Genomic DNA, 18417 nt, shown 5'->3' with positions numbered 1-18417 from the left:
AAGACAAGTTTTGTTCTTTTACTGTGCTACACATTATACACAATATTTTTCAGAACCATTATGATAAAAGAATATAACTTATGAGAGAATCAAGATTCCTTAAATATACTGTTATAAAAATATAAGCAATATAAAAATGTCTTCAAAAGTCAATTCAGACAGTACAGTATTTACAATGTAAAGATAGTGAGGCCCTTTCCCACTGGGAGTCGCTTACTGATCCAACCAACGTACTATAGTTGAGGAATAACTGAATTTTGAATTGCCTGGATCGTACACAATGCAATAATTTTTCATAAAATGGCCACTTGCAAAACAAACACAACCCAAAATGTCTGATTATTCTGCAATCATAAGATTAAAATGCCACAAATTAATTTAACATTGACAAACCTTGACTGTATCCTGTTTGCTAACAGTAAGAATATCTGCTGCAGTTTGCCCCCCTAAAGTAACAAAGATAGACTGATACCCCCCCCATTAGAGACTTTGCTTTGGTTAGTTCACTGTTATAAATGCAATTCTGGACATTGAGCCCAAAGGACACAAGTAGTGATGGACAAAATCATATATACAGTACAATTGAGTATGTGGACTTTGTCTGTTTCAAGTTCTGTGTTCGGCCACAGTGATGCCGTTTTACGTGTGATCGGGCACCTTCAAGTTGTGTAAAGGGCACCTGTGCGGGTGACCTGACGGAGCCGGATTTTTTAATTAGGCTAATTAGCGAATGATGTGATGTCATCAGTGATGATGTCATCAACAATGATGTCAAAAGTGATGCCGTAAGGGCACGCGCGCGCGCACACACACAAGGAGGCATTGTGACAAGACTGATCAGTGATGTCATAGGGGGGGCACACACAGACACACTGATGATGTCATCAGTGATATAATGGGGCACACACACAAGGAGGCATTGTGACATCACTGATGCAATAACATTTAGTGAGCAACACACAGGCGAGGCCGAGCTACGGGCGAGGCCGAGCCCAGGCATCAAGCGCACGTAGAGCGTGAGATGCCTAGTTATAGAAATTTGCAAAAATATAAAGGTACTATTTGGTAACTATTTCTTTACAAAGAATTCTGCACAATAGGGAAGCACAATTCATGCGTTTCTGTGGAAATCATACATTGTACTTCCAAATTCCCTTATAGTGTTAGTGTATAGTGTGTTACTACTGAAACAGAGGGGCTCTGTGTGTGTGCTTCAGTTTATGTTTCCAGATGGGTTGAGTAATGCCTTTGCACGGTTTGACATCACAGTGCCCAGAATTGCTTATTTAGTGAAATTCATAAGATGACAACTGCTGTGTACTTTCTTCACAGAACAAAAATGCCGTTACCGAGGAACTGAATGTGTGTGTGTGTGTGTGTGTGTGTGTGTGTGTGTGTGTGTGTGTGGGTGTGTTCTCAGGGAGAGATTGAGTATGGCTATCTGATCAAAGAAGGATTCCACATAATTCTAATCCTGGTTGGCTAGCGGAGTCGCAGAAAGACACTGCATCGCCTCACTTCACTTATCTTCTCGGTTCCACTTGGCTTCCTGTAAACTAAAGTTAAGCCTGTAAAACCAAACACTGCAATATCCCACATCCAAGGGGGTTGGACCGCTCACAACTGGGACCCTCGGGGCCAGTATCTGTCAGTGTTTCCCCATGCTGTTCGTGAATTAGATACCTCAGTGACAGTGGCGCTTGGTGGGTGCTATGAATTATCGTCTTGTAGAATCTGAAAGGCAAAAACACATGGTTGATATTGGGAGGAGTCAACAGAAGATAATAACAGTCCTCGTCCACTACCGTTTGTTTTTTACAGGTTTAAAAGTGGTTATCTTATTTTATTAGGTATTTTAACGATGTAGACTGACAATGTATGATCTGCAGTCGATGACCACAACAAAGAGAAATGAACATGTGAACGCAATTAACAGAAAACAAAGTGTGACTGTGCAGAATGATGCGTATTTCTGAGCCACAAATCTTTCTAGCAATGGCAGCAGTGTAAAGATGTCATTACAAAGTGCAAATAATATAATTTGGGTGGAGAGCATGTGAAACATCTCATTTGTAGTTACTAGAGCAGAGTAAAATGTAACTAATATTTGTAATAAATGTTTCTGTCCCATGATACATATTGTCACATTTTTGTATTGCAATACATCAAATTTAGATAGTGTCCCATCTCTATTCACCATGCATCCACATAGCAAACTTCTATATGTATGTAGTGGAGCGGATAAGCAGAGAATTGGGCAAATTATGATACAAGCAGGAAATTTGTTGTGTTTGTTCTACAGAGGTGTCTGATCAAGTCATAGAAATGTGTGGAGTTGGCATATTTGAATGATCTTGGTGTAAATTTGGACATTTTAAAACACTAGTTTAACACTGGTATAATTATTTTAGTGATGTATTATTACATTTGTAAATGGAGAAGGCTCAATATATGGTGGTTGATTTCCCCTGTTTTCTCCCCAATTGTACTCAGCTAATTCCCCCTGCTGTTCCGGCCGTTGCTCTACCCCCTCTGCTGATCTGGGGAGAGTTGTAGACTTGCACATGCTTCCTCCGGCTCCGCTACATGTGTAGTCGCCAGTCGCTTCTTTTCAACTGACAGCAAGGAGTTTCACTGTTAGGATGTAGTGCTATTCTCCCCAGTTCCCCTCCCACGAACCCCTCCGCCGAACAGGCGCCCCGACCGACTAGAGGAGGCACTAGTGCAGTGACCAGGGCACATACCCTTAATCCGGCTTCCCACCCGCCGACACAGCCCGCAGAACCTACGACCCTCATGTTGGTAGGCAGGGAATCCACCGCTGCACTACCCGGACGCCCTGCCCTCTCTTTCTCTCTCTCTCTCATTCTTTGCATCATCTCTTTCTGATTCTGTGTGTGTATCGCTCTCTCAGCCCCCGCTCCACCCTCCTCTCAGGAGAATCAATGGCAACCTGTCAGGGTGACTGAACAAAGACATTATTCAGGTGACAACTTAAGCGCAGCATGCACATGAAAAGCAAAGATCGCAGAACGCTGAGCTAATTGAGTCAGGTGGAGTAAAAGTCTCTGCAGGTTCAAGGGCTGAGCAGAGGATGTGAGGAGGATGTGGCTGAAGAATTTGAACTACTCATATGCACGCGCTCACACGCACACACGCGCTCACATGCACACACACGCACGCACACACACACACACACACACACCACCTGGTGGCTCTGCTCGCCATTTGGCCTGAGTTATGCTGTGAACGGAGCTCCTCACGTCATGAGGAAACAAAAACACAAAAAGAGCACATTACCGGGCTGTTAATTGCGTTTACATGTTCATTTCTCTTTGTTGTGGTCATCGACTGCAGATCATACGTTGTCAGTCTACATCGTTAAAATACCCAATAAAAATAAGAGTGCATGACTGAGGAGAAATCAAAGGATATCCACGTTTATGCTCTTACTTCTGAGCCAGTGAAGTCCAAACCGCACATTTACCCTTATCATAGAGTCTGAACTGAAGCTTCACAGAGCCGACCAGTTCAAGAGAAAGCTCTCTTCTTTGCGTTTGTAAAAACGCTGACCGCATGGCACAGTGCAGGCGTCTCAGGACAAAGGCAGAGTTTAGTTCTCATGCCTAAACCCAGAGATGGGAAGTAACTAAGTACAAATACTTTGTTACTGTACTTGAGTAGGATTTTCAGGTATCTGTACTTTACAGAGTATTTATTTTTCTGACAACTTTTTACTTTTACTCCCTACAATTTAACACAAATTTCTGTACTTTCTACTCCTTACATTTTTCAAAACAGGCTAGCTACTTTAATTTTAATGCATGACAGACAAATATGATGTAACGTTGTTTGTCTCTCGTCTCGCGCTCCGCCCGCTTTTACGCATTATGTGCACCTTTTTCTTGGAAAAACCATGTCACAAACTGATCTACTACCAATCAGTTATAATGCCTGAAGCTCTAAAAGAAACTTCTGGAATTGCTGAACTAGAAAGTTTACCACAAAGGGACTACAACCCTCAGTCTTCTGATCCAAAATCATACACCTTGTCCATTAGGCCAGGTGATTTGACTGCTGGGCCAGGGTAACTTCTTATTTATTTGCCACTATAGAGATTTTTTTTTTGTTAAGTGTCGAAAAGCCCATCATAAAACCGTTGTCATCATTTGCCATTCAATCATCTGCACATCAACTACACCCTTGGCCTTGAAACATCTCCCTCTGGGTCCTCAGACTGATGGGTGTGCCACTTGCCAAGGCTTGAAGTGTAACCAGCAGTCCCTCAGTTTAGCACATGGTCTTTATACCCTTGGCAGTGGACATGGATCAGAGGAATCAGCAGCAAGATGAGAAACTGATAATGAGATCCAAACTGGAGCCAAACCCTTCAGAGTAAAAACAGCTCACAGATGGAACAGAGCTTTTATCGTTATGCCCTCTGAACAATGGCGTGTTCACCACAAACACATCACTCCCTGACTTGAGGAAACCTGTTTGGTGGCCTCACTCAGATCAATCAGCATCCAGATCTACTGGATCCCAGCCGATTTAGTACCTGGAAAGATCTGGTCCAGGTGACATATCAAAGATTGCAGGATACCGGGCTCACCTGGTAGCACATACGACGGAGGCTCGGGTCCGAATCTTTGCCGCATGTCATCCCCTCTCTCTCTATCCTCACCTTTCCTGTCTGCCTACTGTCCTATCTAATTAAAGGCAGAAATGCCCCCCAAAAAATTATGTTTTAAAAAGAAGAAGACTGCAGGATATTTACAAAAGATTTTCAGGCTCTTAAGTCCGATAAAGAACTTCCTAATTGTGAAGCGCAACTTTCTTTTTCAAATCACATATTCATATTCCTCTCTTATCTCCTTCTCTTCAGACCTACTTCAACAGTCACAGATCAAGGTTTAAAGCTACAATATGAAAGCATTGTAAGAGAAATATTATAAAATACTTAGTAATCATTAAGTAATGATTAACTACTCTACTCAGGAACTTAGATACTAATCATTAACTAATGACTACCTACTCATTAACTATGATTAACTAGTGATTGCCTAATGACAAATTATTCATGAACTACTCATTAACTAACTATTAGTTAATGATTAGTTTACTAGTAACTACTACATTATTTGTGTACGTTATTGTAAAGTGTTACCGGCGTACTGTATTATGGGTAAGTGAGCGCATTTCCAGTGGAGCAGAGATAATGAAAAGAGAGAGATATTCTGCTTACCTACCTGGTTGCGCGTTTTATGCGATTTCTGCAGCCACACCCTCCACTGGTCGTACAGTTTGATCGACATGCCGCTGCAGCCGTACGCGTGCTTGCGCACCCAGCCGAAGAACTGCTTGAGCTCCCGCCGCAGCAGGGTGGAGTTCTGCTCACCGGACTTGGGCTCACATGAGCCACTCTGCAGCCGCTCTGGGAGGAGGAGGAGGAGGGGGGGTGGGTTAAGGAGAAGGTGGGGGCGGAGGAGGAAGGGAAAGAGACAGGAGAGAGCGGAGGAAGGAGAGGTAAGAGAGAGAGAGACAACAGCGTCAAGGTTACAGTTAGGACGAGTGTTAGTAGGTGGTATAGGTTATACAGGCTGCTTACTAGGGGTTGGAATCACTAGTTTCCTCACGATACGATATTATATGCGTTCTTTAGACGATATGATAGTTTCTGATATACCAAAGTCGGCCATGTTTATGATTTTGATTTGATTCGATTCTGCTCCTTCGCGTAGAAATCCAATTCAATCCAATTCAGGGGCTTCTGATCGATATGAGACGATATCATATGCCATTTTAAACACAATCAGTTACATTTATATCAATTCACAAAAAGCAACTAAATTATGATTGGACAATTTTATTTTTGAGCTCTGCCAGACATTTAAGTGAAAAACAATAGATCTGATGTTCACTATAAAGTTTTGATCAGTTAACTTAAAGAGCCCTTGATGACCTTATAATTATGAACATAAGCCATGCACCTGTATGCTTCATCACCACAAGGCGTACATGGCGTACATGGCGATATATATCTATGTTTTCACATTCGGTCGATATTGATGATGTATCGATGCATGTCGATATCGATGTATTGTCCCACCCCTACTGCTTACCCAATACTGTGTGTATTCAGCGTAGGGACCAAGGTATAGACATGTTTTTTTCACACCTGGGTCAGTATACATTACACCTGGGTCAGTATACATTAACGTATCAAACTCATTGACAAAATATGACTTGCAAGTACAGTATTAAAGGATCACTGTGCCAATTTCCAAGCAGCATTGTATCATTACAATGTCGTTAGTACATGGCAATAAACAATGTTCACCTTCCCTCTGTGTTGCCTGTAGCCAGAGCTCTCCTTTACTTTGCTGGCAGAAGCAGATTCAAGCAGAGCTCTTGACATTGTAATTAGGGCTGGGTTAAAAAAAATAGATTCTCCGATTTATAATCGATTTTTATTTTAATCCTTTGATATCGATTCATATGTCCAGAGATCGATTTTTTTTTACAATATATATATATATATTTTAATAATAAACATAGGCTATAATATTATAGGCTGTGTGTGGTAGTTGAAACATAGTTTCAAGTTGACGTTTATTTATGTTTGTAGTTGAAACAAAAACATAAATACTGTAGGCTACATAAATGGAAATGTTTGATCATTAATATCTATTTTTAGAAATTATATAGGCTGAAATCAAATCACTGTGCATAATTGTGAAAGTGTCTTTATTGACAGATGAAAAGGTTGTTATTTACTCTTTGTCACCACCTGGTGAGTAAATATATGTGTAACTAAAACCATTCAAATTGACAACCGGTCCGCAACTTTTTTTTCCCATGTATCTACCGGTCCTTGGCACAAAAAGGTTGGGAACTCCTGTGTTACATAACTGGACAGTCATGTAATTCAGGTTACAGCTCAAAAAACATGTTTTAGTATCACTAACCAAATCGATATTGAAATGAATCGAATCGGAATCAAATCAAATCGAATCGGGATTAATCGATTCGGAACCTTGTGAATCGTAATCGAATCGATTCTTGAAATTTGAACCACTACCCAGCCCTAATTGTAATGATACAAAGCTGGTTGAAAATCAGCAAAGTGATCTTTTAAAATGCATGTGTTTTAATGGAACTATGTTAGCTGAACAATTATGAGCAATCGAAATCCTATTTACAGTGTTCCTCTGCATCCTCAGCCTCAGTGGACAAAACTGATCAAGTCAAGGACCCAAGTGAACGATGTGACTGGAGGAGAGTCGTTGTGTGATGACTGGGACTGATCAGAGTGATCATTCATGTGACTTAACGTCATATAAAATCATATCATACAAATAAATCATGTTGTTTTTTTTTTAGCTCAGAGCACTAAACTGCAGACCTGAGCAGCCATACTGGGAGGACAGGCTACTGAAAGCCAAAAGCCTGCCACAATCAATCCTTTATGGCAAACAACAGAGGTTGATAACGACTTCCTCCCCCTGGGGAGTAAATACCACATAACCTATGTAAGTCATTATCTGCTCCTCATGGTCCCAAACCTGCTTCCACTCAGGCATTATAGGCCCTGTGTGTGCCACTGACAGACAAGCAGCATTTTAACTTGATCAATCTTTGAAGGCTAACGACAAAAATCTATCAAATATCCCCCTGGCTCCTTGCCATTCCTTTTAATCCTCTGTTGAGAGATCTCTATCGAGGGAGCCAGCCTCTTGATGTTTGGCTTCTCTGAGGTCACATGCGGTTTGGATCTGGTTGTTCAGGATGTTGAATCTGGGATAAGGGCATTGTTTTTCTGCTTTTAATTGGCAATGAAAGGGTTGATTATTAGAAAGGAAAGAATGCACAAGACACAAGAGTGAACATCGCAGATGTTTGGGATGACTTTAAAAGCCATACTCCATGAAACCTATCGGTTATGATACTATGGAATGCCTCTGTTAAACAAAACGCATCAGTTATACTCCAGCATAATATGGCAGATTTTGTCTCGGCGTCATTTTGTATAAAAAAAAACACATGTACTTCTACTACTCTTTGCATTCACAATAAGGCATGGGACGATGTCATGATACAATTTGATACGTGAATTGTGGGGTTCATGATCCAATGATCCGTGATTTGATGTCATGAATAAAAGTTCAATTAAAACAAAGTGTGACTGTGCAGAATGATGCTTATCTCGGAGCCACACATCTTTCTAGCAACGGCAGCAACTTAAAAATGTTACAAAGTGCAAATAATATAATTTGGAGGGAGAGCTTGTGAATTTGTGATTACTAGAGCAGAGTAAAATGTAACTAATATTGTGATAAATTGTTCTGTCCCATTATTACATTACATTTTTGTATTGCAATCCATCAAATTTAGATCATTTGTCCCATCTCTATTCACCATGCATCCACATAGCACAATTCTATATGTTACACCCAATCAGGAAAGGACCACTCATCCCAAAGTATGCCAATGAGTTTCTAATGGTTTCTGTGCCATGTCGTCTACTCACCGCTGATGGGTGTGGAGGCGGCGGTGGGGTGGCTCCAGTCACTCCAGATGCCGGCCTTCCTGGACCCATAGATGCCCACTGGGTTGCACCTCACCTGGACAAAGTAGACGGTCCCGGGCCGGAGGCCCGCCAGGCGACACGACGTCTGGTTACCCACGTCATCCACCACCTGGGACGGGAGGGAAATAACAGAGAGGACGTACAGAAATTATGTTGGATCTGTAGGAGAAGGCAGATAAAATAATGCAAGATCTCTCCCAGTCAGTTAAGCTCTGACTCCACATTGCGCACTTGAACAGCTGCATCCAGCTGCCTCGGTGGACAGCACTGGACACTGGATCGAATTTGCTTCTTTTAATTCTTCATATGCCTCTAGCGCACACTAAAAAGGTTTTATACAGTATATTAACATTCTGTAGCTTTAGAAAACTCTGTTTTCATTTTGAATGTGGTCTGGACTACATTGCTTTGAAGGGTTTGTATTTAATTTCGGTTGAATACTATTTGCCTAATGCTCTCATTCAACAGTAATTCCAGTATTTAAATACATACACAATACATACAAACACAATAGAGAAATAAAACTGGGATAAACAACAACAAAAGGCAAACTCCTGTGTTCATCTGTGGTCAGAAAACATCAAAGAAGCCATATAAAATATTTCTGTCTGAAGCTCTACTATTGGATTTGGGATCAAAGCCAGGATTCAAAATATAACAGAGCAATAAACCGCTAGCAGTCACGGCTTTAACACATGAGTAAGACTTGCTTTCCAGTGAAGCACGAGCGAGAGGCTGGAGATGCAGCAGAAGTCAATGTGGTTCTGTGAAGACTATTCTCTTCCTTAAGAGGATCATAGACACGGATGCAACTCAAATATTACACACACAAGAGATGCCACAGTAGTAGTATTTTATTTTATTTTTGTATGTATATATATATATATATATATATATATATATATATATATATATATATATATATATATATATATATATATATATATATATATAATGTATATATAAGCATAAGCCTTTAGATCAAAATGGCTTTAAGATCATGAAAAACATACTATTCAATTTGGTGTGTCGGTGACTGGTCGTGTGTGTGTGTGTGTGTGTGTGTGTGTGTGTGTGTGTGTGTGTGTGTGTGTGTGTGTGTGTGTGCACGTGCGTGTGTCTTCTCTACCTTCCACTCGGTGCTGTCCTCCAGCCTGTAGCGGATCTGATACTTGGCCTGAAACAGGAAATCCTTGAGCGCTGGAGGACTGGCCCAGCGGACCGTCAGCTGGTCCTCCAGCTCCCCCACCCGACTGACCAGCACGCTGTCCGGGGGGTCGGTGGTCACTGTGGAGACACACAGACACACCACAGGCAGCATCAGACACACAGACACACCACAGGCAGCATCAGACACACAGACACACCACAGGCAGCATCAGACACACCACAGGCAGCATCAGACACACAGACACACCACAGGCAGCATCAGACACACCACAGGCAGCATCAGACACACAGACACACCACAGGCAGCATCAGACACACAGACACACCACAGGCAGCATCAGACACACAGACACACCACAGCCGAACACATTGTCCATCTCAGGTACAGGTGCCACTTATTCTTTTCTTTCTTTCTAAGTTCCAAACGGAATCACGTATTCACACCGTGGCAGAGGTATGCACTCTACCAAGTGTCCTCTAGTTTTGTCTTTTGTATTAAACCTTTCTTCTCTCTCTCTTCCTCATTCCCTCCTTTCAGTGACGCAATGGAAACAAAAAGATAGGTCAACTATGAACTCGTAATAATAACCCATGAGGCAAACAACCTCCAATATAGCATGTCTTTTTCAGAATTGCATTCATGTTTCAGTTCACTCAAAAGACCATTTTGATGCAATTTACATCAGACTCCCTCTTACATCAGACGAGTGTATGAACTGAAGTATAGCATGTATGACTTGTTTATGCATGAAAAATCCATTTGTTATAAAGAAATGATCCTTCTTGAAAAGCCATTTGACAAAAACCCTCTGCTGCATCCCTGGCACGTTTCTCTCAAATCACCTTATCCCCCTTTTCTCAGACTGGCTGGCTTTAGTGAAGCTGGGATAATCAGGTCAGTCTCTGTTCTCCTCTCCTCCTCAGACTTGCTGCTGAGAGCGTCGTTGTCCCCGCACTCAGCATTAAATAAATCATGTTCTCCCACTGCAATAAAGCTCGCGAGGAAATCAAGAGCTTTGATGGAGCTGATGGGGAGGGCGAGGAGAGAGGGAAGGCGGGGGCGGCCTGAGAGACCATCGTATTAAAATGTCTTGTAAAAGTGTTTCCCGTCTATAACGTTAAGCTTGAGAAATGCCTCACTTCCTGTGTTGTTGTTTGTGCACGGAGGCACTTTATTGGCTCTATCAAGTCCACAGCTTATTGTTTCGGTTACTGAGGGATGTGAAGATACGGGAGATGTGTCCCTTCCAGCCCACTGTGGAGATGGTGAAGAGTGCGATGGAGATAGATGCTCACTCTGTGTCAATAAACATGGGTCAACAAAATGTGCCGTTCACTCGAGGGCACCACACTATGCTATTGGATGCTAGGGGTTAGCCGTATACTCTCATAAATACAGTTTATATCTCATATATCACCAGTTATGTCTCTCACTGTGTGGAGTTATCAGCCAAACGTCTGGTGTGCGGCTTCAGCCATAACCCATTACACAGCTACAGCAATGGATGGATGGATGGATGGAGAAAACTATATAAAAAAATCCCCTCTGACCCAGGAAAGTGTGTTCGCCATATGCAGGAGATCTGGAGAAAAGGGGGGGGGGGTGGAGAGATGTCACCAAGCTGACTGACTCACCTACATCCAGGATGTCCAGGGTGATGACATCAGAGGTGGCTGCGCCCAGCTGATTGGCTGCCTCCACCCAGATCTCATACGGGGTGAAGAGGGCGAGGTCGCGGGGGATGTAGCAGGTGTAGCGCTGCTGCCCTGTGGTGTAGTCTTCACACTCCTTCTCTCTGCCATACCACCTGGACCAGGGACCAAAACAAACACTAGCCCCAAAACTAACTCTGCCAAATGCCTCACATTTGTTTCCAAAAGACATACTTTAGACAGAAGAAAGAATTGTCAATAGTAAAGAAAAGTACAAAGGCAATACAATGAGGAAAATATAGCTGCTAGCAGCAATGAACAGGTTTCAACAGCATGACAAAGAATGCATTGAGTTCCCTAATAGCCCCACAAGGCATTGTGGGTATTAAAGTCTTTGCGATTGTCACAACACAACAGAAGTTCAGATGGCTGTATTTTCTTCAAATCTCAACATATCAACATGTGGCTTGGCAAATATTTATAAAATGATTAAAATTATGTTTCTGACCAACCTGTAGAACTTAAAGTGTATTGATTACTTTGTTATGATTGGCCATTTTTGGACCAATGTCTTAGAACTTTCAGTTCATGAGAAAAATATTTTTAAAGGGAGAGAAAAAAAATCCAAAATGGCAGCCAGAAATGTATCATGGATATTATGGGTCCTACAGGCAAAGATGTTCAGTATGTCCAGATACATGTGTGCCAAGTTTCACATCTCTACGACTAATGGGGTGGTGGGTGGGGCCCTAGATTCTGAAGGCCCATTATAACGCCCTCTATAGGCCAGTCAATACTATTCTTTTTATCCAGATTATGAGTCACCTTTGTGCCAAATTACAAAAAGTGAACAATGTATGCCTGAGTTATTGGACTGAACACAACAACAATGTGGCACAGCCTGTTCATGTGTCTCTATTCTAGCTGAGAGGTGGAGGAGGAGGAGGAGGAGGTGGTGGGTTAGGTGATCACCTGTGAGTTGCAGCAGGTCTGGGGCTCTCACCTCAATTTGTACTTGAGGGTGTATTTGGTTCGGATGAAGGTCTCACCACCGCTCCCTGGCCTCCACTTGCAGCTCAGGTCCTTGGTGTTTCGGGACCAGCAGGTTAAGTTCACCGGCTTCTCTGGAGGCACTGTAGTGTGCAGAGGAGAAGACGAAAAACAAGAGCGCTGAAAAAGTGTGTGTGCGTGTGTGTGTGTGTGTGTGTGTGTGTGTGGGGGGGGATGTACATGTGTGTGTGTGTGTGGGGGGGGGGGGGGGGTACATGTGTGTGTGTGTGTGTGTGTGTGTGTGTGGGGGGGGGGGGGGGTACATGTGTGTGTGTGTGTGTGTGTGTGTGGGGGGGGGGGGGGTACAAAAACAGAATGGGGGCCGTTCTCCGTCAAAGACAGGAGGATTGATTGAGCTGGCATCCTTTCTTATATTGTGTGAATTAAGGATGATCAATACATTTTCAATTGTTTTTCATCCCGCCTCTGTGGGATGAAAAACATGTATCTCCAAGTTGTCTTGACTTTTCGGGAACTAAGGAGGAAAGCAGCATTGTTTTTATCTTGATGACCAAGCAGTTTGGAGTTTCATCAGGTCGGAAAATCTTCTCAAACCATAGAAACAAGAAAATCACCAAATTGGGGTTACGGGCTTTTCACATTACCAACAACCACATGGAAAGTTATATTCTATTCTGTTCATTTCAGCACCTTTACTATATTTTTAAGTGCTCTATTCTTCCATTTTACTTGTATTTGTCATTTCTGGGTTATAGATTTCTCGTGGCAATAATTTGTTTTGAACGGAGACAGATCTTGACCTTGACTCTGACATTTAAAACAGAATCAAGCTGAAAGCCAAGTTCCCATCCAGTCATGTACAGCATTCATTTGATCAGCCTTGCGTTTTAAGCCAACACTGAGATTAAGCAGATTAGAGTCGTCATATATCCAGCTTTGAAAGCAGTACAGACAGACAGATCATAATCAAAAAGGCTTTCATGTAGAAAAAAAATACATTCAAAGCAAATATTTTTGATGAGCCTTGTGAGGTTCCACTGATGCAAATGAACAGATTCATTTGTTTATTTTCTTGTTACCATAGGGTGCTAGGGTCTTTATAAGACACACGGGGCACAGGGTCTGTGTGTGTGTGTGTGTGTGTGTGTGTGTGTGTGTGTGTGTGTGTGTGTGTGTGTGTGTGTGTGTGTGTGTGTGTGTGTGCGTGTGCGTGTGCGTGTGCGTGTGTGTGTGTGTGTGTGTGTGTCCTTATATGGTTATGTAGATGTACAGTACAAAATCCTAAAAGACAGGACATTTTGTTCATTCCCAATTTGAAGAGGTAAAACCACCGTAAAACCAGAAGAAGAAGAAGAAGAAGAAGAAGAAGAAGAAGAAGAAGAAGAAGAAGAAGAAGAAGAAGAAGAAGAAGAAGAAGAAGAAGAAAAGAAGTACATCTGGGTGACTTGCAGGGTTCACTGTAGTTAACACTTATGTAGCTTAGCATGATATACACTGATGATATTTATCTGTTTGAGAGAATATAGACGATTAATTTGAATTCGATGGCCTCCCATATGGAATAACGTCATATATGGATTACAAGCAGCAGTGGGGTTGACGGCGGGAGCTGCTATCTATGTGACGGACAGCAAACAGAGCAGGCTGCCATGGCACAGAGGTAAATAGATCGCTTATATTCTCGTTGTGTCTATAATATAATAAGCATATGAGCCGCTGCGTGTTGGAAAATAATCTATTTACAGGACATAAACAGAGGCATTTCACATGCCCCGTTTTCCTCGTTTTCAGGTCGCAGTTCAAAGCAAATTATTGTTTCAGCAAATAATATCAAACCAAACTTGTCAGGGTGACTTAAAAATCATATTTAAAGCTAGAAATAAGGTCCAGGGTGTAAAAAAAAACGGAATGATCCTTTAAGGCCAATGAGTGCACCGTGCCTAGGTGCACCCAATCAGCCTAATGACCCCAACACCAGGCTCCTTCCTGTAAGACAGGGCCAGGAGAGTGGTAGGGTCATCACAGAAGCTACAATCTTATCAGATGTGGGACCCTGGGACAAAATTTAATGAAATGGGGGTCAGTGGTCTAATTTGTGTCAGTTCAGGTCCTCAGCTATAGTGATGAAACATGTGTGCTTGTATACGTGTGGGAAGAATTACAGCATAATGTAAAATCATATTTCAAACAACAGATGAATGTGAATGTGTCTCAGAAGTTTGTTTTTAAACACAAACCAGTCTGTTTACCGGTGCATTCTGAATGCTATACACCTAAAGGTGCATGTGACACCCTGACAGCAAGGCCAAGTATATAGTTAAGTAAAGCTTCCTCCCTCTATGAGAACATGAGGCTGGCTCGTCTATAAGACAGTAATGACTTACAGAAGGTTTGCATATGCATAATGCATTATGCATACCCATATACTGTACTGTATATACAGTTCTACACACTCAGGGAGCCTGCGTACCCGCCCCGTCACTTACTGCCCACATAGAGACAGGAGCCGGCCAGCACGTGGCCGTCTCCTCCGTGGCAGACCAGGTTGTCTCCAGACTGCTGCTGGGAGCCGTTGAGGCGGTGCAGGGTGACAGAGAGGACGGTGGGGCTGACCACGCCGTAGCTGCCCCCGGCCAGGCGCTGCCCGTTCAGCGTCCAGTACAGCGAGGCGGCGTGCAGGCCCAGCTCCGAGCTCACCGTGCAGGTGGCCGTCAGACTGGAGCCCACACGCAGGGCCGGATCCTGGGGGGAGATCACCGCTACATCTGGGCGGGGGGAGACACAAACCCAAACAGAAGGGATGGACTTCAATACAAAACGTGAGGATCGTGGGTCCGAAAAAATTAAATTGTGATGTTAGCTCCATTTTATTCTGCTGTAGTAATCGTAACTGAGACGGTTCGCCTGTCACAATCTCACAAGCTCTCCATCTAAATGATTGTATCGACACTTTGTAATGACATTTTTAAATTGTTTACATTCTCGCAAGCCAATTGCCATTGCTAATTTAGAAAGTTTTGTCGTTGTGTATCGAATCATATCATCAGATAAGCAGATTGTCCTAACTCCCATCCCTACCAAACACACACACACAATTTTGCAAACATACACACACACAAACACACACACACACACACACACACACACACACAGACACACACACACACACACACACACACACACACACACACACACACACACACACACACACACACACACACACACACACACACACACACACACACACACACACACACACACACACACAGGCAGGCTAGTGTCCACAAAAATGTAAGACACCAGAACATAAACAGTAAGCTTGCCAATGCTCTTGTAGATTTCCAACAAGACAGAAGTCCATTTTCTAACATGTACTGTAGGTGTTCAGCTTCCAATCGATTCCAGTCGATTCTGCTCAGCAACACAATGCAATAGGCCCGGGGGTGCAGCAACACAATGCAATAGGCCCGGGGGTGCAGCAACACAATGCAATAGGCCCGGGGGTGCAGCAACACAATGCAATAGGCCCGGGGGTGCAACAACACAATGCAATAGGCCCGGAGGTGCAGCGGCTGATCCGTCTCTCAGTGTTGCTCCATTTGTTTCAGAGCTGAGAACAACAGATTTCCACTGGAGCATGAGATGATTTCCACAAAGAAATCATTCGAGTCCGACTTTCAAGGGAGCCTGAAGAAAAGTTTGTGTTTGTGTTTGAGGAGTGGAGCAACACTGCGGCACAATGCAGAGCAGCGGCTCGGCACATTTTTATGAACCCAGTAATGAAGTGGATTTATGGGGCCCCAGTAGGGCCACTTAGAGAGGTCAGCCTGGGTTGAATGCTTTTCCATACGGCTGGCCCTTCCTCAACTCCTTCCATAGTTTGTCTTATGATCGATGCCGATGCGTCTGTGTGTCTGGATGTTACCACTGGGTTCCTTCACGGAGACACGAGGGTTAACGTGTAGACGTTTATTAACTGTGCTCGAGGTGGGCGGCGGACAAGCTTTCCAACATATGTGCCAATATGTTGCTTGCAGCTTCACTGGACTTAGGAGGATTTGATCTGAAGGAAATGGTCCTGCTGAGATGAAACCGCGCTGGCCTTGTAAAGAGAGTGAGGATTGACTGCTTTGGGCCTCAGCGAGTGGGCTTGACAATGGGTTGTAAAGTAGAAAACATAAATCAAAAATGACCAATAAACTCCTTGAATATACAGTATATGTGTTTGACATACGTCGTTGCAGCAAGCACAAACTAGCTAACTGCTCCTCACAAGACAAAGCTGCACAGTCTCTGCTTTACTTATAACCTATGATAAATCTCCTGCCTGATGCGTTCTGGACTGGAATATTGGTATGTTTTAGGCATTTCTCGCATGCAATGGCGATGATGAACACTGTTTACCAATGTTATCAACTTCATCTCCAAGCCAATTGGCCTTGTCAGTGTAATCCACCATTGGGTAGACAATGACATCTAATAATAATTAGTACTGTCATTTTACTGTAGTGCATCGCTACAAGATGAATTCATTAATGATTAAAAAAAGATGATATATTAAGCTACAATTTGAGAATTTCCTGAGACTTCATCACATTAATTTGCTATATTTTTCCAGCCCTGGCAGTGTAACAGTTTCCCAAAACTTTTCATATTAAGGATGCACAAACAGATAGGCATTACAGACCCCAATGACGATTTTATAATATTTTGCCCAAAGGAAGCTCAAATGAGAAGATTTGAATAGCTAGTTATGATTTAGCATAGAATTAGCCTACATAACTGTCATTATCATAGTTGGGGTGACAACAGTTGGGAGAGTGAAAAACCCAAACAACTTCTGTCACGTGATATTGAAATAACAATTAATTAAAATATTAACTAATTTCGCAATCGAACCAGGAGCCCTCTTTGTGAAGCGCTGGCCTGGTTAAATGGTTGGGACAACACACTAAACACGCTGCGTTTGGAAATGACACATACCAATGGGGCAGAGAGCGCACCTCCCATCCCGTGCGGTCTCACCCGAGAGAAACGTGGTAAACTTTGCTGGTCTGTCTGCGTCGGCTTCTCCCATAACACATCATTGTGTACAGTCATTGTAACATTGTAACAAATGTCCAAAGTTTGGTAGGCTACTTACGTGTCGAGGAGAACAACACATGTGGAACGAGGAGGATGAGAAATATGAAGGAAAACATAGTTCACACAGTCTTTTCTTTCTCTGTCCTTTTTCTCTTGCTCGAGTTCCCAAGACGTGAGAAGGAGAGAGAGGGGCAAAAGTTTCTGCGCAGCTGCACTCTTCAGCAGCGTGTGCTTTCAGATGAAATGGTGCCTCTCCCAGTGGAAGTCAAAAGACAAGTTGACTGCGGTGGCTTGGAGGCAGCACACGGTTTGCTTTGAACTTGATCAAGTGTGGCTTTGCTTGGTGCACGCCTCGACAGCTCAAACATTCAACTTGATACTGTATGCTCCTCCCTTGTTTTCCCACACAGTCATAAGTCATTATATTGCTCCCCAATTTGTCCCCTCCCAGGTCCCCACCCCCAACAACACACACACACACACACACACACACACACACACACACACACACACACACACACACACACACACACACACACACACACACACACACACACACACACACACACACACACACACACACACACACACACACACACACACACACACACACAATAAGGATGAAGAGCAAAACCATAATAGTTCAATATAAATAATAATAATAACCGCACCTAAACTCTGCTGTTTTTGTGTGTTTGTGTGAACCCAAATCTTTAGTGTCGACCCTTAACGACCAAGTACCATGAAGGGATGAGATCTGGTCTTGTAAGGAACATTTAGGAAATATTATCAAATTTTTATTTATTTAGTCTAGTAGTACAATTACACATATTTCCTTATGTGGTTGGCCAACTGGTAGCTCTCACAGTTTACTACAAGTTAAAGGAACACTCTGCCCATTTTCAACC

At 42.9% G+C, this 18417-nt stretch overlaps 1 protein-coding gene across 1 annotated transcript; it reads right to left on the bottom strand.

Moving 5' to 3' along the window:
* Positions 1-1490: 1490 nt before the first annotated feature.
* Positions 1491-17625, bottom strand: crlf1b (cytokine receptor-like factor 1b; the record flags this gene model as incomplete). The annotated part of the gene is made up of 8 exons (XM_083648022.1): positions 1491-1734; positions 5250-5434; positions 8531-8699; positions 9720-9877; positions 11396-11568; positions 12417-12546; positions 14911-15189; positions 17568-17625. 8 exons carry the CDS (start codon positions 17623-17625, stop codon positions 1711-1713), a joined length of 1176 nt encoding a protein of 391 aa, XP_083504148.1. The 3' UTR covers positions 1491-1710.
* Between the last annotated feature and the right edge of the window lie 792 nt (positions 17626-18417).

This window comes from Poromitra crassiceps (genome assembly GCF_964638095.1).
Source record: "Poromitra crassiceps genome assembly, chromosome: 12".
NCBI classification, from domain to species: domain Eukaryota; kingdom Metazoa; phylum Chordata; class Actinopteri; order Beryciformes; family Melamphaidae; genus Poromitra; species Poromitra crassiceps.
Note: the sequence above shows the minus strand (reverse complement) of the source record. Positions and strands in the feature narration are given on the sequence as shown.